At 51.2% G+C, this 27687-nt stretch overlaps 1 protein-coding gene across 2 annotated transcripts in view; it reads right to left on the bottom strand.

Annotated features, from left to right (window-relative positions):
* Positions 1-592: 592 nt before the first annotated feature.
* EYA2 (EYA transcriptional coactivator and phosphatase 2) overlaps positions 593-27687 on the bottom strand; it is a 205766-nt gene continuing 178671 nt past the window's right edge. For both annotated transcript variants that reach the window (XM_090285312.1, XM_090285313.1), the window contains 6 exons: positions 16948-17006; positions 11111-11271; positions 8789-8903; positions 7739-7860; positions 4584-4684; positions 593-1368 (listed from right to left, as the gene is read on the bottom strand). In XM_090285312.1, coding sequence (XP_090141438.1) covers positions 1288-1368; positions 4584-4684; positions 7739-7860; positions 8789-8903; positions 11111-11271; positions 16948-17006 — 639 coding nt within the window. In that variant the 3' untranslated portion in view covers positions 593-1287. The remainder of the gene's footprint in view (positions 1369-4583; positions 4685-7738; positions 7861-8788; positions 8904-11110; positions 11272-16947; positions 17007-27687) is intronic.

Below are 27687 nucleotides of genomic sequence, written 5' to 3'. Positions count from 1 at the left end.
GCCCTCGGCCCTCTCTGCCTTTCCTCTCCCTGGACAAGGCTGCTGAGTGAGAAAATCTGGGTCTCACAGTTAATCTGCCAGCTTTCTGGCAGGTTCCCTGCTCAGGAACGTCAGCTCCACGAGGTAGGATGGCCTCTGTCCCTCTAGTTATGCCTTTGGGGGACCAGCTCTCCCCAGCTTTATGTTCATGAGGGATCAAACCCCAAATCCAGCTCCATGGAGCCCGTGACGCAGGTGTGGCCAGTGAGACCATCCTGGGATGGGGGTGGGGTTCGTCAGCATCCCGGGGCAGGAAGTGCTCTCTTTCCTTCCACCAGTGTGGTTTTGCTAAAAGGTTCTCAGAGCCGCCTTTGCACACAGGGAAGAATCTGCCAGGGAAGGAAGACCGTGCAGGAGAAAGTCATTAGATCACCTGGATGCAGCTATGCCTGAAGACAGTATCACCTCAAGTTTCTGAAGACTTTTTCTTCTTTTTTGGCTTAAGCAAGTTTGAGTTGGATTTTATTCCTTTGCAAACAAAACGGTTCTAGAAAGACCAACTGATTCAGGAGCCTCAAGAGTGTAATGAAGGAGCGACACTCGACCCACTTCAAAATGTAAACGTGGTTTTATTTAATGCCTTTTCTCCATCACAAAGTACCGCCTCCTCCCCAGGGTCCCCTCGTCCTAGAAAACAAGATGGCAGCATAAGGCACGTGCACTGTCCACACGACGTCAGGTTAGGTCCTTAAACACAAAAGTAAGCAATAGTCTCCCCACAGCCCCAAATCGCCTCCCTCACCGATTGTTCAGAGATGATTGTCCCCCCACAGCACAACCTGGAGTGGGGCGCTTCAGTCGGAACTGCGCTCCACTCCACGAGCCACGTGAAAAACAGAACCAGCCCAACGACTAAGAAACCCAACAGCACAGGTGTGAAAGCATAACACCAGGTAATGAGATTAGTCCATAAATTAAAAAGAGAAGAAACCGAGCCTGCCCCCTCCTCATCACCAGCCCTCCCCCAGATCAGCATTTCTTGCTTTTGTCCCACGAGACTTGTAGAGAAGTCTGGGCTCCACGTCAGGCCCTCTCCCCAAAGTTAAATACTCCGAAGCCACGGCTGGGGACTCCGCTTCCCCGGATCCCCGTTTGGATTGAAAGGACAGCTACTAAGATGGTCACGGGACTCGTCCTCCTGGCTGTAGGGACCCTGCCCAGTGTCCAGCATCTGGTGGGAGGCGAGGAGGCGAGGGGCCTGGGAGGGGGACGCACCTTCGAGGCCAGGTGGCTACTCCGGGGGTTCTGCTATAAATACTCCAGCTCCAGGGCGTGCCTCAGCGCCTCCAGGTCGGCGTGGCAGGATATCCGCCAGAAAGGCATGTTGTGCTGGAACACAGAACACCAGCTGTGTGGTTACCCCTGCCCCACGCCCCTGTAACCCCCCGGGTGCCGCACCCATAGTTAGAGCCGCATGAGACGTCAGTTCAAGCCAGCAGAGCATGTGGGCATTTTCCAAGCGTTGAGGCACATAATGTTTCCAGTCATCATTGGAGTCACAGATAATCAATCCATAGACAAGAAACAAACACGGTAATTGCTACGAAGGAAATAGAAGCGGGGCGGGGGGCGCTGAAAGCATCTCATGACTCATGGCACATAATAGGTGCTCAAGAAGTATTCATGGATGGAAGGGAAAGAGGAAGGAGGGAGGTTGAGAGGGAAGGTGAGTTTGTAGTGAAGTCCTCAACAAACACATCTTTCTCTCTTTATTTTTTTACAGACTGTGGGCTGCTAGCTTCTGTCAGAACCAGACTTCAACATTTAGAATGTTCTCTTTCGCTCAAGGAGAGCAGACGACTATCCATCATGGCAACATGTGCCATCTCCTCCACGGCTTCCAGGGGTCCCAGCTGCCCCCACCCCCTCCTCACCCTGGCCAAGCCTGCCTTCCTCTGCAAGGAAGGATTCTGGTTGCCACCCGGCCAATCCCGTGCCCCTTTAAAAAGTGTAACTCATTTTTCCAGGAGGAAATGAGCAAAGGAGGGAGCGAATGCCTCAGCGCCTCCCTCCCAGGCCTGAGGGCTCCAGGGCGCAGGTGGATTTATCACGTGCGGAGAGGTGGTGACAAATGACCCACTAGAATGGAGATATTAACAACACTGTCAGCCGGACGGTCGAAGCCCCCGGTCCTGTCGCCGTATTTCATGCGGCTCAGGTGTCGGCGGCCTGGGCTAATGACTCCCATCCATCAGGCCAGGAGGGCTGCTCGCACAGCGGGTCTTCCTAATGGGCTGCCGCTGCTTCCGACGCTGGAGAGGATTTTAGGGGAGTCGGTGTATGGGGGTGTGTGCCCTAGTCTTCGAGGGACTCCGCTGTCATCTGACAAGCTCAGGGGTGCAGACTGACAGTGTTTGAAACTCCCAAGTCTGTCCCCTTCCTGCCAGGGGCTTGGGACAAAACCACCCGTTTGCATGTACCAGCTGTGTGGCCTTAAGGCAATTAATTAACCTCTCAGAGTCTCAAATCTGTCTTCTCTAAAGTGACGTGGGACGATACTCACTTTGCAGGGGGTTTTGGAGGATAGAATAAAATGACAGTGGCAGGAATAAAGAGTAGTGGTTAAGGGCATGAGTATAAATGGGTTTCCCTTTATTTCTCTAATAGAATGATGAGACACTGATCTTCTGGACAGTTATATGTTATATTATCCATTAGTATTTCATTTCAGGGTAATAAAGGGATCATTCTAAAGCACTTGCTCCCGTTCCAGCTGGGGAGAAGGCAGGCACCTGGCAGTGCCGGCTCAGTGAGTGTCCCCGCCCTTCCCCAGGTGAGAGCCAGAGGCAGGCACAGGCCGCTGCGGGCCACAGGCCTGCGCTGTGTTCCAATCCAGCTGCGGTGGAAGCAAAGATCAGTTCAGTTGCCATCACATGCTCAGGGCAGAGCTTTCTTCTGTATCTGAACTTGGGAGACGGGAGAGGGATGCTTAGCGCGCCCTTGGGCCCTGGAAGTGGGCTTCAGGCACGTTCACCTTAAGGATCCTGCTCTTGACCTGGCATGGCATTGCTGGAACTCCAGCAATTCATGGGGTAATTCATGTGATTCATGCCACTATTTTGGCCATATCGTGTGTATTTAATACTTTTCCCTCTAAACCAATTCATTTGTAAAAGTTAAAGCCATCTGCTTTAAGAAGACATGCTCCGAGTAAAAGCTGAGGTCCTCCCAGCGGCCCCAGGCACCTCCCTGACCTCACCTTCCAGCACTGCCCAACTGCCTGGCCCACCTCTGCAGCCATGCTGGCTCCCAGCCGGAAAGACCTTTGAACTTCTCAGTTCCTTTCTCGGAATGCCCTCACTCTGATATCCACTTGGCTCACTCCCCCTCCTCCTCCCGTCCTTACTCAGATGCCACCTGGCAGGGAGGCCTGCCTTGACCACCGCCTACACTTGCAACCTGCCCTCCCCTGGGGCCCCCCTGTTCCCATTCTCTGCTTTACTTTCTCCCAAAGTTCTGCTCACCACCTGACACGTGCGTTACACTTAGGTGTTTATTGCCTGTCCCAGCCTGTGAGCTGAGTGAGGGCGGAGACCTTGTTGGCTGGCACACAGTAGGTGCTCAGCTAATGGAGCTTACACCCTGGCTGGAGGATTTGTGATTAAGCCACCGATTATGCAGATACTCCTTTCATGACAAGAAGGGACAACGTCCTGAAGAAAGAATGAGGACAGTTAGGGGAGGGAGTCCCAGGCAGGCCTGATCTGGCTGGGAGGGTAGTGTGGGAGCTGAGAACAAGCAGTCTGGGAACTCTGGTGGGGGAAGTATTGCTGCAGCTGAGACCGGAGGGAGGAGCCAATGGGGGTGGGTGAGGGCAGGAGCCTTCCAGGTGGTGGAACAGCAGATGCAGAGTCCCTCTCCCAGCACCCTAGGGGCTTTCCCTCTTCTTACGGGTTTCATCCTATGAGACCCTAAACATTTCTGCATTTCCTTGGAATTTGTTGCTGGGGTGGGAAGGGGGAATCAAGTCCCCCAAATTAAGCTCTGTGACATTAACAATCCACTTCCCAGGCCTCTGGGTGGGGGGTGGCAGGCTCCCTGGGACGTTGTTGACAGGCCCAGACCCGGGATTTTGGCAGCTGTTTCTCTTCCAAGAACAGAGCTGGGGCTACCAGAACCCCTGCCCCTCTCCTCATGGGCCTGAGATCACAAATGCAGGACTTTCTTTCTCATTAGCTTAATGCTGTCTTTATTAACTGGGAAGGGTTCCTGGAACATATGATCAGTAGGTATTAAATGAAACACACACACGTGCCCCCCAGCCAGCCCTGACAGCGGCTCCGGACTCCGGAGCAGAGCAGTTGGCCCAGGAACAACCCGGGGCTACCAGGGGCGGCAGCCAAAGGCACGGAGCGGGATTTGCAGAAGGAAATTACTCGGGATGCTTCTGCAATGTGCAAATGGGAACAGCCCGGCCAGCAAAGAGCCTGGGAAGGGGGGACCCTGCCGGCCACCGGAGGCGGAGGAACCTGTGCACAGAGCCCTCGCCAACCCCAAGATGGCCCCGGAGAGGAGGAAGAGCAGCTGAGGGATGGGAGAAGTACCTTTTTGGCTCCCTGCTCCTCTTCGACCCCGTCGCCAATCACGATGTAGACGGCCTTCCTGCCAAACCGCTGCATTATCCTCTCGAAGCAGCTCTCCTTCCCTGCTCGCCGGGAGAAGGGAGGAAAGGAGGGGGCTTGGTGAGGACGAGGGTGTGGTGCGCAAGGACCGCCAGCTGAGCAGCTGTCCTCCTACGGGCTGGGCACTAGCCATTTCGCCCACTGGCACACGTCTGAGGTATGCCCTGCCGTCACCCCCATGTGACAGGTGACAATGCAGGGGCGCAGAGCGCTGAAGTGGCCTGCCTAGGGGGTCACAGCAGAGGAGGCGGCGCAGGGTGTGAAGCAGGCTCGGGAGTCTGCGCAGCTGTCTGGGGTAGGAGAGACGGGCCCGTTTTCCAGAGTGGGTCACGGGGCTCTGAGGGGCGAGGCAATTTGCCCAGGATCCCGAATTAGGAAGCAGGGCCGCCAGCCCTCACACGTCCACTGTGTGTGACCGCCTCTCCTAGTCACCTTCTTCCCCACGTCTGGGCAGCAGCGCAGGTCTAGACGCATTGGACTCAGATCTTGGTTCCCTCTGACAGTGTCAGCAAGTTTGGTGACCACAGTAACAGCACCAGTAACAATCGCCACCACTCTCGGACTTGACTGTCCGAGGCTCTCTGCTAAGTGCCTCACCTACGCCAGGATCTCTCAGCCTGGTGTCCTGGCCATTGGGGCCGGACACTGTTTTGCTGTGGGGCCGTCCTGTGCATTGCAGTGTTAGCAGCACCCCTGGTCTTTTCCCACGGATGCCAGTAGCAACTCTTCAGTTGTGAAAATGAAAAATGTCCCCAGATGTTCCCAGGTGTCCTCTAGGAGGCAAATTGTCCACCCCACCCCCCACCTGTTGGGAGCCACTGACTTACATTAATTCATTGAACTAACTCGGCAATCCTTATGAAATTAAAATCAACCTAATCCCCAGTGTAGAGAAAGTGAGGCTCAGGGTTGTGAAGTGTCTTGAAGATGAGCGGAGGAGGAGGAGGAATGATAATCATCATAAAATAGCTCCCATTGTTGAGCACTTGTGCTCTGCTGGGACCTGCTCCGTGCTTTGTATGCACTGTTTAACATATATGCTTCGAGGCGTGTGAGCATCCATTTTCCAGGCCCCGGAAGCTGAGGCAGAGAGAGGTGAAGTCACTTGCCTTAGGCCAAGCGCAGGGCCAGGATGCGAACCCAGGCTGCCTGCCTCAAGCGCTCGAGCTCTGAACGCCTCTGTGACACTGCTCTCCCGGGAGTCCACTCTGTGGCGGGCCACCTCTGGGCCTCTTTCCTCCTCTGTGGGAGCAGAGGCTGGGTCAAAGCTGTGGACCACCACTACCTTCTGAGGTAACAGAATTACACAGGCTTGTCCTTTGCCACACATGCCACTCTGCAGTGGGTCCCACTAGAGGAGGGGGAGCCTGTTTCCCACCCCACTGGTGTTGGGTTGGCCATGTGACTTGCTTTGACCAATGGCATGTTAAGGACCTGCCATGAGAAGCAGGTATAGTCGGTTTGGCTTGGCCTCTTTCACGTCTGCCATGTGGCATGAGCAAAACATGCCCCTGGATGGCTGCTGATCCCATAACAAGGAGGTAAGTAGGGCAGACAGGAACCTGGAGTCAAGCCCCGCAGAGCCATAGCTGACTCATCAACCCCGGAGTGAGAAATTAAAACTGCTGGGATGTTTGTTACGCAGCCCTATCAGAGCAGAACCTGACTTGAAAAAAATTATGATTCTTTGTTTAAAACAGGGAGCTGGTGACCAAATTCCTGTCCTGTCTCAACTTTGACTGCTTCTAGTTTTTTGACCTTCAGGCTCCTCACGTGGGAAAGAAGAGTCGCTCCATCACTTCCCCGATGGCATTTGGTTCCTGTGACATAGGGGTCCTGCTGCAGAATCTCTAAGGGCACCTGGGGACAGACTTTCTATGATTTTAAAATCTAAAGGCACTTTTATGTAATGTTTAGACCTAGAATTTTAGTAAAGGCAAAAATTCCTCTAAGAAAATGCTCCTAAAGTACTATAACTTGGTTTTTGCTCCAGAAAAAAACAAGGGTAAAAAATTCTAATTAAAAATATCTTAGCTAGATTTTTTTGGTATTATTTATATTGTGTGTGTGTGTGTGTGTGTATTTTTTTTGTGATATAAGAATTAAAAAACCCAGTTCCCTCACATAAAAAAGAAACACACAAACCAGTATTACTTGCCCTGATGTTATTAAATTTTGTTATTGAATTCTCTTACCTCATAAAAGCTCTGAACCTAAGGCTCGTTCTCCTTGGTAATAAGGGAGATTACCAAGTGTTAGTGTTATCTCTATAGCAGGCTAGCACTAAATGAAGACTCTCTCCTTGAAAGAGAATTAAAAAACAATACTTTTCTCTCTATGTGGTTCCAGATTAAAGTCAAGGTTATTTGATGATTGTATCAGCTAAACTAAAACCCCCTTATATGCCACGCTATGGTGGAAACTGTTTTGCTCTTCTTCCTTGGTAATAGAATCCCATGAGCTTTACCTGTGCTCACAGTCACCTCGACTACATTTCCCAGCCTCCCTTGCAACTAGCGTGGCCACAGGACTAAGGTGAGCAGAAGTAATGGGCACCCCTTCTGAGGCTTGGCCTTAAAATATTGGATGGGCATTACACCGTCCTCTTTTCCACCTTTCCATAAGCTGGAATGCGATGGGGCAGGACCCTGATTTGACCACACACTTGAGGATAAACCTGCAGGAGATGGTGGAAAATAAAATGGGAAGAGCCTGGGTTCCTGGGTGAATCTAAGGAGAGGGTCACCCCACCAGCCTGGATCACTCCCCTCTGGTCTGTTGACATGGGAGAGAGAAATAAGCTTTGACTCTGATGGGAGCCCTTGCATTTGGAGTGTTTGTTAGAGCAGCTTTGCGGGTGTCTCAACTATTGGAAAGCTGTGCTCCTAACCAATTCTCCTAGGAGCAGAGCTTAAAGGAAGTGGGTTGTCAGGGATGTTGTGGGGACCTGAGTCACGCATGCCCATGGACAAGTTCTCGAACGTCCCCAGTGCCGCCTTCCTTAGCCTTCCCATGCCTGGGGTGGAACGCTACCGCCACCCTCCTCGCCACGCCCCTGAGGTCGGGGTTCCCCTCACCTGTCTTGGTCGCGCTGTAGATGTTCTCAATGGGAAACACGGAGCCCAGCCCGTACAGCAGGACTTTGGCCAGCGCAGGAATTAGTTGAGTGGTGGTGACCAGCACGTTGACACAGTTGGGCCTGAGGACAAAGGAGACTGTAGATCAGAAGGGACCACAAGGCTAGGCCTCCTCGCCCTGTGGCAGGAGCTTGGATCGGCGAGATTCTGGTGGGGTTTGGAGGCTCTGGCTAAGCCATCTTCAGGGGAGGGCAGGGCCTGAGGGTTCTCCAGCTATTTTTCTCTTTAAGCCTGAAAGCTGCTAGACATGTTGAAATGTAAGACGGGTGTGATACTCTCTTACTCAAAAAGCAAATGTTTATTGCAAGGACCATGCACTTAAAGGGCTGCCGGGGCCCATCAGTCATGTAAATGAGTGATGAGGAACAGCGTGGGACAACAGGGACGGGGGACTGGGGTAAACTGGAGGGCACGTGCCAGTTTGACGTTTTGAGGGAACCCAGAAAGCTGGAGCGACGGGTTAACTTTCCCAGTCTTTGGGACCAAGTGCACAGCCAACAAAGCACATCAGGATCTGAAAGCAGCTCACGGGCTGCCATTCTGTGACTACTCACAGGTAGGGTCACCAGCTTTTTGATGCTAGTGCAGGAGGGTAATGTGTTATCTGGCCTAGAGAATCTCATTTAAGAGCAAGAGGCAATTTACTGGGAGGCCTAGAATGCGGCTGGACCCTCCTCACCTCACCTCACCAGGCACCCACTAGATGGTCTGTGACTCCCTATAAAATGGTTTTCGGACGGCCATGTTGTGACTGGTGGGTAGGTGGAGTAAGATGGATGTATGAAGGTCTTTAGTCACTGCCGCGGTTTGCTCAGCTATGGCCCAAGGTGTCCACAGTGCCTTGCACACCTCAGCTTTATCAAATGGCCGGGAAGTGTGCACATGAGAATCTGGAGAGTCCTATTCCCCCAAGTGTGGAAACGGTGGAGCCATCACCCTCGAATGGGAGAAAGCCCAGTGGCACAAAGGAAAAGGAGGGCCCGCACTTACCGGGAATTGATGAGGTTCAGTGCCTTCAGGGAGTGGGTCAGCCAGAGGTCGGTCAGGGCTTCCAGCTCAGCTCTGAGCTGTAGCCAGGTCTCTCTTTTGGGAGCTCCTATCAAGCCTATGGACAAAGGAAATGAAGATGCAGTAGCTACCATTTTAGAAAGGCCTGGGAGGGGGTAGGATTAGGGGAGGGGAGTCTAGTTACCTTGAGGTTTCAAATCAGATGATATCCAAAGTCAACTTCAATACAGTCATCTTAATCTTATTTTGGGATTGATTGATTGATCAAGCCATCCACTGATTAATCCATCCATACATCCACCCATCCATCCACCCATCATCCATTCATCCAAAAAAAAAAAAAAAAAATCAGAAGAGCCTTCTGCATGGTCAATATTGTGACAGGCACTAAACATGCAGAGATAAATAAAACACCCCACTTATAGAGCTTACTATGTTACCATGGAGACAAAAATTAATAAAATAAAGATAATAATGACTAATATTTATTGAGGGCTTACTATGTGCAGGGCCCTGTGCTTTTAATGTGACATTTCATTTTATTCTCACAGGGATCCTAGAGGTGGACACTCTTTTTATTTCTTTTTTAAGAGTGAAATATAAATGACATATAACATCAGGTTAGTCGGGTAAAGAAACCGAGGCTTTGTGACTTGCTCACAGTCGAGAGGAAACAGTGGAGGCAGATGTGGCACCCAGGCAGCTGACATCCAGAGCCCACTTCAGGTGTTTCTAAACCTGTCATCTCTCAGCCACCAGTGGCCTTAAGATAAAGTTCAGGCCCGACAGCCCATGACCCTGCCCCTACTTGTTGCCAGTCCCATCTCCTGGCACTGCCCTGATGTCCATTCCAGCCCTAGTGGCTGCCTTTGTTCCTTGACTCGCCACATACGTTCCTGCCTCAGGACCTTTGCACACCTTGTTCCCGAGCCTAAGCTACTCTTCTTATCTTACTGCCCCCTTTTTGCTTTGCTAAGTCCTTTGAGCTCATCATAAATATCATTTATTCTGGAAGGCCCGTCCTGGCCAGTTGCTGCTGCTTTATAGTCTCCCAACACACTGTCCCTCTTCTTCATAGACTTCTCACGACCATAATTTAAAGTGTGTCTGTGTGATTACACGCTTGGTGACTGCCTCAGCTATTAGACTGTTGGCTCTCCATGAGCAGGAACCAAGTCAGTCTTATTCACAGCACATGGCTGGTCAGTGTTTGTTGAAGGAAGAATGAATGCATTGGGACAAAGTGCTGCCTTGTGCCTGTGCTGTTGAGACATCATGGTCTCCACACAGAAGACGCCAGCTGTCCAAACTCCTCCCTGTGGCCCACAGGCCCTGTGCCGTCTGACACTGCCACCCCCCTGCGCCCATCCCGTAGGACAGGCCCCTCGCTCCAGCCACTCGGGCTTTCTTCCTTTCCTGAGAGGCGCGGAGCTCCTTTGTCCTCAGGGCTTTTCATGTGCTATTTGTGGTAGACACTGCTAGCTGCCTGCCACTGCCCACTTTTATGTTTAATAATTAATACAATAAAGCTATAAAAAATCTCATTAGTAATAGGAACCGTGATTTTCAGCTAAGTACGAGGCCAGCAGGCTAAAAGGCTACATTCCTCAGAGTCCGTGGCAGCCCTCACCAGGCTAGTTCTGTGATGCAGAAACAGCCGGGGGAGGGGGAGGCAGCAGAGACTGCAAGGGGGAGGGGGGGCTGCCCACTGGCATCCTGCCAGCTGTGAGCTCCCTGCCTGTTGACACATTGGGTAATTTCCCCTCAGTTTATGGGAAAGCAAAGCAGCCTGACTGAAGCCCTGGGTATTTCCTGGGGCTTAACCTGGATGGGGAGCAGATGGCCTCGGCTGGCTGACTCCATCCCCGTCTCCTCTACCCCAAGCACACCTGCTCCCCCCTTTCTCCACGTAGGGGCGTAGGGGCGGGTGAGCAGCAGGCTGGCCCTGAAGCTCTCCGCTTTGCTCCTGTAGCCAGTAGACTTGGGCACGAGAGGCCGTGGAGTATGATTAAGACGTGGGGCCGGGGAGGGGGCGTGTAGTCTTGGGCAAGATGCTTCCTAATGACTCAGCTTCCTCCTCCTCAAAGTGGCGGTGATGACACACTCATGCCCTCTTCCGGGGACATCATGAGGATCGCTCTGAGTGAGCTGCTACCTGTAACCCTCTCAGAACAATGGCCGGCACAGAGCAGCTGTGACTCAGGGACAGTGGCCCTCCTCGATGCGTCTCCGTTGGTCCGGGGTGCCGTCCGAGCCCCCGCAGACCCATGACCAGGGTGCCCAGCCTCTTCCCGGCCCACTCACCGCCAACGTTGTTCTTGTAAGTGTTGTACATCTCCTTGACCCGCCGGTAGCGGAAGGCCAGCTTCCTCATCCAGTCCACGCCGCCGTGGACGCCGGAGCCCAGGCACAGGCTGGCTCCTGGGGCCGAGCTGTGGAAGCCGTCGGTGGAGAAGTTGTACGTGCTGGGGACGGGGAACAGGCAGCGGAGGGAGAAGAGACAGCGTTAGTGTGCGGAGGTGGGGGGCTCCTCTCCGGGAGACCACAGGCCCCACGGAGCCGTGGGTGGGGCTCAGGGTGTCCACGACTCCCTGAATGTTCAAGACTGCTATGTGCACATGCGTGCCGGGAGCAGCAGGACCGCGGCTTTTGTTAGCTTCCCAAAGAGTGGCAGCAACTTTGGCTCTCGCCTGGTCCGCATCCGTCTGCCTCTCTTTGGGTATGAAATAGCATGTCTGTTTTCTTTTCTAGGGGTGACCGTCCTCCGCTGCATGCAGTGGCCACACAAGGGAAAGCCTTTCTCTCTTCCTTTAGAATTTGTGGATGGAATAGGATTCCAAAAACTGGTTGGGTTTGGTTCATCTTGACAGCAGAGTCCAGAAGAAAACCTCGGTTGCCATTACTTTGATCCCCAAATCTGCCCCGCTTCACCTCCCTTCTAAGGCTGGCCTGCTGACCCTTTCTTCCCGTTCTGTGAGCACCTCCAAATCTTGCTACAGAACTTCCCTGTTTCATTGTTTTTATTTGTTACATTAGGCAGACTCGATTGCTGCTGCTTTGCAGGTATGACCCTCGGCCCCAGTGTAGCATGCTGGGCTGAGCCGTTCTACCCAGGCGGAGACTGGGGATGCGCAGACTCAGGGCATCGCACAGCATGAACAAGCCAAGCGGCAGCTGGGAACCAGAGGGGAAGTGGGGGCAACCCCCCACCTAGAGCAGCCCGAGTGTGCACACAGAAACCCCAGCTCTGCAGAGAATGCCACTTTCTCTCCCGCTACCCGAAGCCTTGGTAGGTCTGCAAAATCACGGGAGTACCACCACTTATGCTTTAACACCGCAAGAAACACCAGAGCCTAACGAGGGCTTCTATGTACAGTACGACCAGACGCTTCTAAGATAAATAAGCAAGTCTCTTCAGAGAGAGAAACCCCGGAAGAAAACATGTCAATATGGCACCACGGACGTCTCTGGGTGTGGGCTAGGCTGATTTGTTCCCTCTTTGAACTGTTTTGCTCTTTCTGGCTGGATTCTCTGAGTTTCAGAGTGAAAACAGAAAGGCATTTAATTTTTTTAAAGAAGATGCAATGCAATATAAATGAAACAGCACTTGGAAAGTGGATCTTAAGTACCTCCTGGTTAACTGCTATGGCACAGATAAAAAGGAATTTGAAAAGTGGGGAGTGCCAGAGCACGGTGTGACGTGACATGCTGCCGTCACCCACCAAGCCACACTCCGAGCGGGGACCAGGCCTCTGTGCCTGGGCCTAACACTCTTCCCAGGCAGAGGCTGTGGTGGTGCCGACAGAAACCCTGCAGGAGCCACAGAAATGTCTTGGGCGAGGTCTCAAACTCAACAGCAAATTTCACCTTGGGGGCTCCTTGGGGTGGCCAGGCCAGGAGGACACTGGCCCCGGTGACTTAATCCCAAAGGCCTCGAATGCAGACTCTGGAGTTCCCTCCAGAGCAGAGAGACACCAACTGGCTGATGGGACTTATTCTTTCACTGCCTTTAAATTCTTGCCCATGAACAGACAAGGACACTCATATATATGTCCACATAAACACATATCCACCTGGTCCCTGACACACACGCCACACCTGTGATTTTTTCATAGACATCCGTGTGAGTGCACGTAACATCGGAAGCGGGGGAGTCACAATGTCAGAAAGCGGCGAGTCTGAGGTGGTGGCCATATGGGCGATTTTAGCTTCTCCTCCGCTCTGTTCCGAATGACTCAAATTTAGAAAGACCCGTGGAGAAGATGACGTGACTGCTCTAACTAGTTGCCTGCAATAAAACCTTCCTCTTTCCCAGGAAAGACACTCCACAGACATGTTGCTTCTACATCCTCCTCGGCTCCCGCCTTGGGTGGTGGTGACTAGGAACCAAAAGTAAATGAAGTACACCCAACTACTAGTAAAAGGGAGCAGACGACATCTGATCATAGGGGCAGAAAGCCATTTTCCCAGGGCTCACTCGGTCCTCCTGACCTGGATGAGGAAGGGGCCCTAGGACTCTATCCCACCACAGCCCCTTGGTCCCAGAACCTACACTTTTCGTCCCCATGTGGCCCCTTCTTCTCTAGTCTAAACGTTCCCATCTTTCTAGATAATTTCTTTTTTATTTTCTGTCAACCTTGTTTCCATTTTCTGTTTATGAGTTTGTGGAAGAACAGCTTAGGACCACGCAGTGACAGCCCTGGCCGGGTAGCCCAGTTGGTTAGAGAGTCGTCCTGAATCACCAGGGTTGTGGGTTCGATACCTGGTCAGGGCACATACAGGAAACAACCAATGAGTGCATCAATAAGTGGAACAACAAATTGCTGTCTCTCTCTCTCTCCTTACATCTCTCTAAAATCAATAAAATAAAAATTTAAAAGACCACTGGTTGTTCCTGCCCATTCAGTGGCTTGAGCGTCGGGGGCTGCGGGCCAGGTGTCAGAGGGAACCTGTGCTGCAGACTAGTCTGCCACCTGAGCAGCAGTGAACTTGGGAGCCAGCGCGGTCCATTCACCCTGAGATTCCTCCTTGGTCACAGCGTTTGGAGCAGTGGCCTGCTCCTCCTTTCAGTCTCTTCAGCATCTCTGCAGAGCAGAGGCCAGGCGGGCCTCTCATGGGCGTTCACAGAGATGGTGCCGCGCCCAGCGCATCAGACCCTCCGCAGAGGCGGATTTAACGGCAGGCGCACTGGGCGCGCGCCCTGTGCCCGGACTTCTGAAGGGCCCCACAAAACCCCAACTTTACACTTTTTTCTAATGTCACCACGTTTGGTTTCATTACTACGCTGCCTAAAATATGGTTAACATGTATATTTATTTTTCCTGTCTCTCTCTCTCTTTTTTTTTGAAGGGGCCCGATATTTTCTTCTGCGCCCGGGGCCTCACCGACCGTAATCCGCCTCTGACCTTCTGTGTGCGCTGCCTTGCTGCTGCGCAGGGGTGGCAATGTCCATACAACACAGAGATGTTACACGTAGCGATGGCAGGCAGGCATGCCCTGGGCTCAGCGCCCATGGGAAGTCTTGGCTCCTGGACAGCTGTCTGGATCTGGTTAGTGAAGGTTCCAGGGGAGAAGTTGCCAGCAACTGCCAGCAACAGAAGTGGCCCTGGTGGCAGAAGTGGCCCTGGGGCAGCACTAAACTTCAGCACAGCCCACCGGCCGGTATCGCTGGCGGCTATGACACTGACCCGGGGCCTTCCATGGCAGCCAGGGCGCGAGCTGCCTGCCGAAGCTTCTCCCACATTCCCTTAAGATTTATAGGATAGACACCGTCCTTTTTCCTCCTGTAGATGAACCATTCCGCCTGGAAGTCAGTGCTGGTGCCCCCGAACTGGGTTCCTGCTGCAAGGAGTCTGAGGACCTCCTCATTCATCTGCAGCACCTCAGAGGCTCCAGATTGTGGAAGTTTCCAGTGGGAAACCAGAATGAAGCTGTATGAACCTCTCTGAGTGGTGCAGAAAGGCTAGTAATCTGCTCATGCAAAGGACCCTGTAGACTCAGAGTGTTACAGAGTGGGGTGCCCCAGAAAACCCCAGAGCCTGTGGTTTGGAGGATGGGGGCAGGGAAACAGCTTTCAGGATCATTTGCATATCTATGGCTGGTAGCTGGTGGCTTTGGTTCTTCCACGGCTCCAAGGAATAAGGAGAGGTGAATAAGCAAGGCCTGTGGAAGATTCTGTGAAGGGTCAGAACCAGTTACCACGCCTACTGCGTCACAGGCCACAGCCAGGGATTTAAGGAGAGGGCGGCAGACATTTAGGGAGGAAGAAAAGAGGAGAGGAAGAAAAGAAAAGAGTTCCATCCATGCAGAGGAAGAGAATTAGGCGGTTTACAAAGAAAAAGGGAGAGAAAGAGAATCACGCGGTATTGCAGAGCGCTAGAGGAGAGATCCATGCTTTCTTTGCAAGGATCTAAATCTGCGTAATCTTTAAATAAACAATCCTTTTTCTTTTCACCAAACTCTAGTGGTGAGAGTTATGCTTTTGGCGGCGGGCAATCAGGCCCCTCATAACTGAACAGCCTGTGGGGTTCTGTAACAAGAGAATACCCTGGGGAACTGGCTGGATGTTTTAACAAGAGGTGGAGGGCAGAGAAGGGTGCCCACGAGTCCTGCTGCCCCTACTTACCTACTGTGTGAGGTTTGGCAGGTTACCTAACCTCTCTGTGCCTCCCACTTCCCAACTGAAGAATGGGGCTGATAAGAGCACCCACCTCTTAGGGTTACTGTGAAGGTGCAATGAGTGAATCCATGTAAAGCATCTGGAACTGGGAGTGGTGTAAAGTAAGGGTGTTACCCAGGTTGGTTTTTATTGTGGACTGAAGGAAAAAGAACCAGGAGCCTTTGATGTTTGGTGCCTAGTGCCTAGTAGGTACGTGATAAATACTTCTTGAATCAACAAGTGGGGAATTTGGTTTCTAGAGGGAAAAACACCCTTGGATCGTGAATTCTGGCAGGAACCAGACAGCTCAGCATGAGACATGGCCCAGAGGAACACTGCCCTGTATTCCAAGCCAGCCAGCTAAGGAGGAAGCTTTAAAAAACAGACGTCCCTAACCACCAATATCGCGGATGCTTGAGCAGGAAAACAAACAAACAACAAACAACAAACAAAGAAAAATGGAACCGTTGCTGCTCACTGCCTTGACAGGGAGAGGGGTTCCTAGCGATTACTTCGTGGAAAGGACACAGTTAACCTTGATGTAGGGCTTATTTGCTCCCTAAATTGAGACATCCCAGCCGGCACTCGCCAGGTTTGACGGCAGAGGGATTTTCCAAATGGCTAATTAAAATGAAGCAGCTGCCTTCCCACCTATCACTGCTAATTGTGCTGGGCTTTGAAAAGGTTTGCAGAGCTCAGGGACAGAAACTTGGATTTCTTTTTTCTGGAGTAGCTGGAAGACGCACACCTAGGAAGCAAACACTAAGTGAAGTTACAACGGGCCCCAGAAGCAAAACACTATTTGGTCTAATAATATTATTGATGGGCCTAGAGGCGTTGAATTGTGATAATTTTGGATAAGCACAAGTTAACTATGGTTGCGTTTTTATAAAGTTTCCCCAGCGGCAGGTTTGGAACATTCTAGCTACATTCTTCTGAAAGCTGTCTCCTTTCGAATGGTTGGGTACCTGATTTCTGGAATCCCTGTCCTAGGAGGGTTTTTCCCCAGAAACCAGACGGACATACCACTTATTCATTTAAGAAATATTTTTTGAATAGCAACTGTATTAACTTTCATATTAAATAATATATGTATGGGAATGAATGCAATCAAACCTTTAAAGAATGTATACCAAACTCTTAATGGTGGTATCCTGAGAGGCAACGTCAGGAGTGGTTGAATTTTTGATAATATGTATGTATCGCTTGAGTACGCACAGAAAAAACTGCATAGAGAGATACACATAAGTGGGGTCCCAGAAAATTGGTAGAGATCTCAGCCACAATGACTTGAGGGGACATGCAAGAGGCTGCAGGGTGGGGCGTGATTTCTGAGCTCAGAGAAACACAGGTCCCAGTTCTGGCTGGAGGCAAGCCTATCTTAGCCAGATAACCAGCTCACCCTCCTCTCCATTTCCCAGTGAAAGGCCAGCATGATAAACAATCCAAAGGGGCATACTTGACTCACCCCACCCACTCCTACCTTAAATCTTGGCCATTGTCATCGGATGAGACATCGTCGACGTGGATCTGGTCACAATCCTGTGGAGAATTTGGCGAGAAGAGAAAAAGAGGGAGCAATGTGACTGGTTAGTCTCATGTCACCTTTAAGAATTGGTTTCATAAATGAGGGGTGGGATGAGCACCGGACTGGGAGTCAGAGCCTTGAATTGCAGTCTGAGCTTTGCCACTAAAGGGCAATGGCCTTGGGGGAAGCATTATCCCTTCTTTTACCTTTGGTTTCCTCATAAACAAATGGGTTGGCTATAAGGGGGGATGACCATATAATTTATCATGCAAACTGAGGTAGTGCTGCAGGTAAGAGGGGCTGCTATTAATATGGAGAGGACAGGCTCACAGTGGAACCACCCACCTCCACCCGCATCACACCAGGACATACGGTGGAAACCTTTATGTTGTCCAGGTGTTTCCTCTGCCTGCAATGCTCTTCCATCTTCACCTGCTTAGTGAACCTCACATTCTTTGAGCATTAGCTTCTGGACATACGCCCTTCCTAAGACCCCTCTGTGTCCCATGGTCTGTGATCCGCATTTATTGAGCACTTACTACATGCCGGGTACCACCCCAAGGGCTTGCCCTTCGATGGACTCCAATGACATGCTGTTTGCCACCACCTGTAAGTCTCTGAGCTCCCTTTGGGAAAGCATCTTATCAAATGTGAGTTAAGGCCACAGGGAGGGCAACAATGAAGGTGGGGACATAATCCAGGCCTCAACCAATCAGAGGGAGCCAGCATCCCTTTGGTCAAGGCGATTGCCTCACGGAGAGCATGTGGTCTAAGCTGAAACAATGGGAACCAGGCCTGGGACTCTGGCCGGGACTTCTGGGAAAGAGGCGTGTTGTTTGATCCCCTGGTTCAGCCATAACTGAAACCAGGCCACCCTGACTGTGGTTGGCTGAATAAAAGGCCCCCAGAGACGTCCACATCCTACTCCCTGGAAACTTGTATGGCAAAAGGGACTCAGCAGATGTGATTAAGTTAAAGATCTTGAGGTGGGGAGATGATCTCGGATTCTCCAGGTGGCCCCAAATGTAACCACAAGGGTCCTGTAAATAAGAGGCAGAGGGCTACTTGATAAGAGAGAGGTTAAGGAGATAGAAGTGATATGCTTTGAAGATAGAAGACGAGGCCACAAGCCACGAAATACAAGAAGCCCAAATAGGCAGAGGGCAGATTTGCCCTAGAGCCGCCAAAAGAAACCAGCCCGCCGACACCGGAAGCCCAGGGAAACCGATTTTGGACTTCCGGCTTCCAGAACGGTAAGAGAATACATTTGTACTGTTTTAAGTCACTAAGTGTGTGGTAATCTGTGGGAGCAGCCACAGGGAACGAATACCTGGATTTTTCAATTTCAGCTAGAGGGGCTGAGTTTCTGTCACTTTGCAACCAGGAGTTAAGTGATGCTACACACCCCACAGAAGCTACACGCAAGACATACCGATCCTGTTGACTTTGTCTCCATCAGACAGTGCGTTTGGATACGTGGACAGGACAAATAAAAACTGTGAGCGTGCGGTGCTGGCCCCGGAACCTGACCGCCTGGGTTTGGATGCCACTGCGTGACCCCGAGCAAATGACATGATCACTCAGAAGTCGGGCTGGTGGGACGCGGAGGGAACGAGGGAAGCTTTTTCCCAGGGCAGGCGTGAGGAGGAGGGCGTTGCTGCATCGCCCTGGCACACAGAAGGTGCTCTGTAAAGGTGAGTTTTTATTATTACAAGGAACATGGGGGATGCTGAATGGCGACCCCAGTCGAGACACTCTTTAGAGAGTGCTGGAAAAAACTGGGGGGACACTGAGTGACCACCCCCGAGCCAGCAGATCACTGCCTTACACCTACACCTCTTCTGCTCATTATTTCGTATTTCCTTTCCTTCCGGATCTTCAGCCGTTCTAACTGATGCGCGGGGGTCTCAGGTACAATTTACCGCCCCTTCCGCAGAGCAGCTGAGCTCTGTGGTGCACCTCAGACTTAATAAAATCTTACAGTCACGTTAATATTGTAGCAATGAGCCAAATGTGGTTATCTATAGTTAGAGTGAAATTAAGTCAACTGAAATAAACTTCAAAACTCAGTTCCTTAATTTGATGTTAAATGCACGGTTGGCCACACGTAGCCAGCGGCTCCTGGACTGGATGGTGCACGCATTTCCCCCGCCACAGAAACTTCTGCGGTCGCGAGAGGTAAAGGGGCTAGGCTGACGGCTCCTGTGCGCGTAAGGTCAGTTGTGGAAGAGCTGGCAATCTGGCCACACTGTGCTTAACGTGTTTTTTTTTTTTTTTGAAATGATACCCAGTGTGTAGACCCAGGCGTCTCTCTCTCCCCAGATGCTCAGCTACTTTGAGACTTCACACGCCCTGGCAATGCAGGGCTTGCGTTCCCATATCCCGACGATAGAGCGCTGGGGACACCCACTGCCAGTTCCCCGCAGAGCCTGCTGGGTTGTCTTCATTTTACATCACCTGGTTACTTGGCCCCTGGGGGCACCCGAGTTTGAGACCTTGGATCCACAGCCATCTTACAGAGATGGCAGGATCTCAGGGACGGCCCTCCCGACGTATGAATGAAAACTGTATTTAAAGGCCGACGTGGACTTAACAGACCCAGCACGGAGAAAACAAAATGAATAGCAGAGTCCCCGCCCCAGTCCACTGCTTTGCTTGAAATCAGAGAAACACCTCCCTACACCCTCCGGTCCTTCGCTCGAGTTCCAAAGCTGCTGTAGGGAGTCACGACGGCTCAGGACCCCCTGGCAGGGTTTCTTGTCCTTTCCCTGATGTCACGGGAAAGGTATGTGGGAGGATCTGGTTTTCTCATTTGCGGGGGGATTGTTGGGGGCGCTAAAGTGTGACAACAGTAGCGATCACATTTCGGACTTAGTAAAATACCGTGACGCTACGCGAGACGCTACCTCATACCCCCCCAGCTGACCTGGATTGGGTTACCTGCAGCGCGGGCACTGAGGGGAGGGGGACAATGCCGAGGACGCAAGGACGGTACGGAGCTCTTGGGGAGGCGGACCCTACGCCTCTCAGCTCTGGGGCGTGGAGGGCAGGCCTCTATGGCTTTTCATAGCCCAGGGTGCTAATGGCCTCCCCGGGTCCAAGCGAGATTCTCCTGGGTGTTCTGAGCGGGACCAGCTGGCAAAGACAGAGGAAGGTCCCCACAGGCTTGACGTGAAGACAAGGATGAGGGGCATTGCAATCCTGGCCTCTAGGAATTGACGCTTTCTGACTCAGACGCCTACCAAGAACCTGTGCAAGGATGGTCATCATCCCAGTGAGAAACTGGGAAACCCCTGAAGGTCCCTCGAGTGGATCATAGCTAAAGGAAATATGGAATATCCATTCCGTGGAATCCTACCCAGCAGTTCAGAAGAATAAGGTGGATTTTCATGTTAGCACCTGGAATTATTTCCAAGACACTCTATAGTGTGAAGAAAGTAGGCTGGAGAATGTAACTGAGCTATGGAATAGGACCTACCGCAGAGGGGGTGGGAAGGATTCAGTGAACTATACAGGTAAAGCCCTTTGAAAAGTGCCTCTCCCACAGAAAACGTCACATACACATTTGGGAAAATTATTGCCATTATTACGATTTTTGCATTCTATAGGCCCAATCTCTATGTGCCTGATACAGTCATGGTCAAATTAAGTCAAGTTCACCATTGGGAGGGGCTCATGGATGGTCGGCGTGCTGAGGAGGCCATTTAGAAGCCAAGCAGGACAGTCCATGCCCGTGTCCGGTCGCTCTGCATCCGTGCGTCTCAGGGCACCAGGCTGACGAGGCCTGGGGTGGACGCGTTCAGGTCCACATGCCCTAGACCATGCAGTTGGCATTCAAATGCCCCTCCCTGGGCTCCAGTCCCTGCCTTGCCACTTTCTAGGCGTGTGATCTTGGGCGACTTGTTTAATACCTTTGAATCTTTGGTTGTTTTTCATTTTTAAAAATAAACTTAATTTTAGACTAGTTTCAGATTGACAGAAAAGTTGCAAAGTATAGAGGGTTCCCACATATGCAAGTCCAGTTACCCTCACTGCTAACATCTTGTATTCGTATGGCAAATTTGTCACAACTAATAAACAATGTCACTACATTACTATTAACTAATATCAGTTCATTATTCAGATCCCCTTAGTTTCCCATTAAGGTCCGTTTTCTTCTCTTCTAGGATCCCATCCAGGGTACCCCATTGCATTTTGTCATCTTGTCTCTTTAGGTTCCTCTGAGCTGTGACAGTTTCTCAGACTTCCCTTGGTTTTTATGACAACTTCAAGGAGCGTTGGTCAGGCATTTCGTAGAATGTCTCTCAACTGGGATATGTCTGATGCTTTTCTCATGGCTGGACTGGGGACGTTCTCATAGTGTTGGGGAGGAAGAGTACAGCAGGAAAGGGCCACCTCGTCACCTCCTATCAAGGGTGGGTATGATCCCCACAACTTATCATGGTCGAGGTTGACCTTGATCACCTGGCTCATGTACTGTTTGCCAGGAGTCCCCACTGCCAAGTTACTCACCCCTACTTTTCCATATTATACTCTTTGGAAGGAAGCCACTACGCAAAGTTCACAATTAAGGGGGGGCATCTACATAACTTATTTTGAATTTTCTATATGGAACAAAGGTCTGTTTTTCCACACCATGGTTATTGTGTCTTCCCTGCCCCAGCCGTAGAACCAGCCATTTCTCTATGGCGCCCTGGTTCCTTTTACTGGAAAATGGCGTTAGAAACCAAGATCTGGGTGTTGAGTGTGTTTGGTGCTTCTGAGTCCTCTCTGGCCACAGAATAAGGTTTCGAGTTTTGCTTTTATAAAAAAACGTATGAGCCCTGGCTGGTGTGGCTCAGTTGGTTGTAGTATCTATCATCCCATGCGGGTTCGATTCCTAGTCAGGGCACATACTCTAGGTTGCGGGTTCAGTCCCTGGTCGGAGAGTGTACGAGGCAACCAATTAATGTCTCTCTCTCTCTTCCTTCCTCTCTCTCTAAAACTCAAAATGTATCCTCAGGCGAAGATTTTAAAAAATGAACGAAACATGGTGAGTGCATCCACTTGCAGGTGTGCTACAATGCATGTGGCAGGCCTACACAATGGCACCAGTGATGGTCCAGACCCATCTTTTACCAGGGGTCTGAGACTGAAGCTCAGATGGGGTCCAAGGGGAACTCACGAAAAGAGTCACAGGGCACCAGTGAAGCTACCTGAGGGATTGCAGGGATGTCCCACCTTTTATCAGGGATGACAGTGATTTATCTGTTTGTCATGTGCTCAGAGTCCAGGTTTAGTTTCAGGGTGACACTGGTCTCATAAAATGCGTGGGAGAGTATCCCATGTTCTCCTTTGCTCTGTAATTTGTACAGGATGGGATTTATCCTTTGCTTCAGTGTTTGGTGGAACTCATGTCTGAAGCTAGCTGGACCTGATGCCTTTTTGGTGGATAATATCCTTAACTACTATTCCAATTTTTCATGGCCACTGGTTTATTTTATTTACTGTTAAATTTCCCCTTGAGTTAATTTTGGTAATTTATATCTTCCTGAAAAGTGCCCATTTCATCTAGGTTTTCAAATTCATTGGTATACGGCATTCATAGTGTACACGGCATTCTCATAATTAAAAAAAAAAAAGACTTTCCCCTGAATCTGTAGTAATGGTCGCCCTTTCATTCTGGACGTTGTGTATCGATCTCTTCTTTTTCCTCTCCCTCTTTTCTTGTTCACGCTTGCCAAAGTCTTAATGACCTTCACGGTCCTTTCAATGACCAGTTCTCATTAGTTTCCCTGTTTTTCTAATAAATGTAACTGAAGGATGGACATCCCTTTACCTGCATCCCACAGGTTTTGATACGCAGTATGCTCATTGTTGCTCATTTCTGAACAGTACGTTCAGTGACCAGTATCTATCAAAACCCGTTCTGATTAAGCTGGTGACAGCCGGGGTTTCCCCAACCTGCCCTCCTGTGATCTGATCCCATTACTTTTCTGTCCTTGGTTGCTTGGAGACACAATCGCAGAAAGGAAATTGTTGACAAATTTGCTTTAGAAAAATGACTTGTCGGAGCCCAGATGGACTCCCTGGCCACTCCTTCTCCTTGGAGGCAAGTGTATTTTTAAGCGAGATTGCTTAACGCTGCTTCTAGACTAGGCAGAGCGGGGCCTGCTCCCTGGAGGGAAAGCCAGGCTATCCTTCTTGTGTTGTCTAAATGTTTAACTTATCTAAAGAGCATTAAAGAGGCCATGGGCTGCGTTGCATTAATGGCCGGTTGGGCAGGACGCCTTGGACGGCAGCTCAGCGCTGACACAGTGAAATATTACCCTCCCTGATAGCTCCTGCAGAACTGTAAATCAGGCCTGCCCAGATTCCAGCCCCTTCTGCGTCCCTCCAGAAAGATCCTTCCCAAAGCTCTGGCAGCACGCTGAAGCTCTCCCCCTCTAGACTAGCAGCCTGCCTGGCCCCTCCTGAATCGGACCAGAGGTACCTTCTGCCGAAAACCTTCAGCTTCATCTTGTTTCTTATGAAGGACTCCCCGCCCACCCACTCTGCTGACTGTGTTCCTTCTCTGCCCCACACTGTGTCTGAAAACTCTCTTCCGTGAAGGGTAAATGTCTCCGCTTGGACGTCAGCTTGGCCTGGGATCAGATCTCCACACTAGCTAAGTGATCCTGGGAAAGGGATCTCTTGGGGCCTCAGTTTCCTCATCTGTAAAATGGATGAGAAATGCTGGGTAGTTGTGAAATTTCAGTGAGAAAATGCACGTGTGATGCCTGGCATGGGGCAAGAGCGAAGTGCACGTCAGTGCCAGGCAAGTTAACCTCTTGCTGCCTTGGTTTTCCCAGCTCTGAAATGGGGACACATAACGGCATGGATGTCCTGTGGCTGTTGCGTGCAGGCAGGCCCTCCGGTAAGCGCTCGGCATGCAGTGCCTGCCAGCTGCCACCGAGGCTGTTTGTTATTCGTTCTTCTATGTGCCCTCCACTCGGTGCCAACCACGGTCCATGTCCTTCTTTCTAGAACTGCCTTCAGAGCCTCTGAGTATGGCTTTGCTCGCCCCCAGGGTGGCGGGTGAGGGTGCTGTTGTGGTGCAGTGTGGCTTTGGTGGCTGTTATTTGTGTGACTCCTGTGTCGCGTATACAACGTGAAGATGACAGGCTAACTCACGGAGGAGTTTCCCATCTCCCACCCACCTTCTGTGTTTAGAACGTGCTTGGCCTCCTCCGGGCTTCCCGGCTACTGCAGCCCTGCCTGCTCTCTCGCGTCCTTTGAATGCATGGTGTGCAGCACCATACGAGTCCACATTTCCTGGTGGGAATCTTCTTTCTCAAGCCGGATGGCAGTCATTTTCCCTGGGAGAGGCAGCAGGGCAAGCGGATAAGTGCACGGACTGTGGAGCTAGGCCGGGCCGCCTGGGTCTGCGTATTGCCAGTGCCAACCGGGTGACTTCGGGCCACTCACTTCACCTCTCCGTGCCTCAGTTTCTTCACTTGTAAAATGGGGGTTATGGACTGAATGTTTGTGGTCCTCCCCTTCATATGTTGAAGTTTTAACCCCCAGTGTGGGATTACTTCCTCTAAGGAAGTAATTATGGCTAAATGAGGTCATAAGGGTGGGGCCCTGATCTAATAGGATTAGTGTCCTTATAAAAAGAGACTAGAGCTCTCTCTTTCTCTCTCCCTCTCGGCACAGGTGCTGAGGAAAGGCCATGTGGAGACAGTGAGAAGGTGACCTTCGACAAGCCAGGACGAGAGTCCTCACCATAAACCAAATTTGCGAGCGCCTCCATCTGGGACTTTCAGCCTCCAGAACTGTAATAAAATTAATTTTTGTTGTTTACTGTTTCCCATCTGGTTATTTTGTTATGCTAGCCCACGCAGATTAATACAATGGGGATAATAACAGTACACATTAAATATGTTAATATGTGTAAATTGCTCAGAACAGGGCCCAGCACCCAGTGAGGGAGTGTTCGGTATGTGTCAGCCATGTTTACTGTTACTGTGACCCCCCCAGTTCTTACCTTACAAACTTGAGACTTGAACTGTGACAGAATTTCCTCAACGACGTAAATGTTCTGTTCTGTCCAATATGATAGCCACCAGCCACGCGTGGCTACTTACACTAAAATAAATTAATATCGGTTGCACTAGTCATATTTCAGGTGCTCAGTGACCACCCGTGACTGGTGGCCACCGCATTGGACCATGCAGACAAGAACATTTCCATCCCTGGAGGAAACTCTCAGACAGCATTGCTGTAAACTGTTGGCTTTCAAATGGTTTTGATTTCAGTAAGAAACACATTTTTCTGTCACACAGAGATCTACATTACTGAAACATAATTTATAAAACAATATTCACCGCTACTATTTGTGGTTTGCCCTAATCTATTCTATTTTATTCCTTACTCTTCAATTATTTAAGATATTATGCTGGTCTTGACCTTTTAAGTGAGTCCTGGTTTGGTGCAGTGCGGTATTAATATTGAATTATGGTACAATCTGCGGTTGGGCAAGCCAGTTATATGTTTCTAACTTGTAGTAAAATAAATACCTAATGATTTAAATTAAACAATTTGCCCCTCTACCAGGTAATCCCCCACCCCCTCCTCCTGCCTAGTTCGATGGCACCTGTGGCCCTCCGGTGGAGAGGCCCGTTTATCGGGCATGTAAGGTGTGCCAGCCTCTGGGCTGCCTGCTTTTATAGGCCTCCCATCACCGTCACAGCCCTGGAATGTGGGAGCTTTTCTTCTAATCATTTAACTGATGAGAAAACTAAGGCTCAAAGAGAGGAAGCGACTTGCCCAGGTCACGTGGCCTGGAGATGGTGGAGCCAAGACTCAAAGGCAGATTAGAAGGCACTTGCCTTAAACTCAGAACACACATCCTGAATGGCCTGAGATACAGCCGAACGTGGCACCTTCTTTGTCTCTGACCAGTCCTTACGCTCACAGACTCTTCTCCTGAGTGCTTCTGGGAGTCTGGGAACCATTGCTCTAATGCAGAAACCTGCTTCCCCTCATACCCGCTTCGGTCTATTCTCCACCCGGTGGCCAGAGGGAACCTCTAAATGGTAAATCAGATTATATCACTGCCCTGCTCAAAACTCTCCAATGGCTTGTTGTCACCCTTAGAGTATTATCCAAAGCCTGATGATAACACAAAGGCCCCACGCAGTATGCCCCTAACCCCCACTGTCCACCACAATCCTTCCTGCTCCTTCTTCTCCAGCTGCCATGTTTGCAAAACCTACCGCAGGGCCTTTGCATGGCTGTCCTCTCTGCCTGACACGCTCTTCCCCCAGGTTCTCACCTCCTTCACATCTCTCTGCTCAAGTGTCAAAGAAGCCTCACCTGGTTAAGCCAGGCCAGATAACAGCCCGTGTAACCATCTCTTCCCTGACTCTGCTGGTATCCCTTCCGGGCACTGCATCTGCCCTATCCATTCTGTTGTTTATGGTCTGCTTCCCCAGCTGGAAGGTCAATGCCTTGAGGCAGGGATCTTGCTGTGTTTTGTTTGCTACTGAATCCACAGCTCTTGAGTAGGGTCTGGCAGAGGGCGAGTTCTCTGCAAGTGGCTGCTGCCTTTGGGAGCTGACCTGCACTGGATTCCCGAGGGCCTTGGGCCTCTCCCCAATGCCGGTGGTCTCCCTGGGAGCCACAGGAGACGGCCTTTAGATTTCAACAGGGGCTCCCCGCACCAGCAAGCAGTAGTATGTTTTCGCGTGTGTGAGTCTTAACTTCCCCATCGTATAACATGGCTTCAATCCTGCTGAGATGCCCCGGGGGCTTCTGGCACTGGGGACTGTGTTGAAAAATTTAGAGAATAAAAACAAACTGCCTTGCCTGAGTAGCTCCAGCTGGTCATTAAGGTCCTTCTGCGAGAGGTGCAGCTTTGGCTTCGGGGCCAGCGAGGAACAGCAGAGGCGACGAAGTGCTGCAAACATCACGTGAAACACGCCAGTCCCACAAAACACCTGGCTCTGAGCCTCAGGTTCAATCCAGATCCACAAAGTGCCTACTCTGTGTCTGGCGTTCTTACTGCAAAGGAGCTTCAGACTCACATACCTGCCTGTTGATCTGGCATCTTCCCTGGGGTGGCCCAGATATCTTAAACCCGCACACCCTCGACAGAAGGATGGGTGTGCCCCACTGCACTCCCACGTCATCCCTGTTTGGTCCATCTCAGAGAATGGCGCCGTTGCCCTGGCGGGACCAAGCCCAGGAATCCTCCTGGACTGCTCTCTCTCCTTCTCCTCACATCCAGCCCAGCAGCAGGTCCTCCGGGCGCTCCCTCCGCCCCAGCGCCTCCGTCTTCTTCCCACCTTGATTAATCCCGCTTTTCTCCTTCTGCGTGGACGGCTGCAATAATCTGCTGCTGGTCTCCCTGCCTCCACCTTTCCCCTCTGGTTGCTCCTTCTCCACGTAGCAGCCAGAGTGGTCTTCTGACAACATGACCCAGGCCATGGCATGGCCCCGGCCCCGCGGTTGTCCACAGTGCTTGTAAGTAAACTCGGGTGTCTGTGGCCATGTCAGGCCCAGGCTTCCCTCCCCACGCCCATCCGGCCCAGCCGGCCCAGGGCGCCCTCATTCATTTCCGTCACGGGGCCTCTCTGGTCCTAGGTTACTTCCCACCCGTTCTCACCTCGGGCCTTTGCACTTGCTGATCCCACCTCCCTAGATCTCCCAGGGCTGGCTCAAGTGCCACCT

The sequence above is a fragment of the Furipterus horrens genome, unplaced genomic scaffold (assembly GCF_987537825.1).
Source record: "Furipterus horrens unplaced genomic scaffold, mFurHor1.1.pri manual_scaffold_8, whole genome shotgun sequence".
Taxonomy (NCBI): Eukaryota; Metazoa; Chordata; class Mammalia; order Chiroptera; family Furipteridae; genus Furipterus; species Furipterus horrens.
Note: the sequence above shows the minus strand (reverse complement) of the source record. Positions and strands in the feature narration are given on the sequence as shown.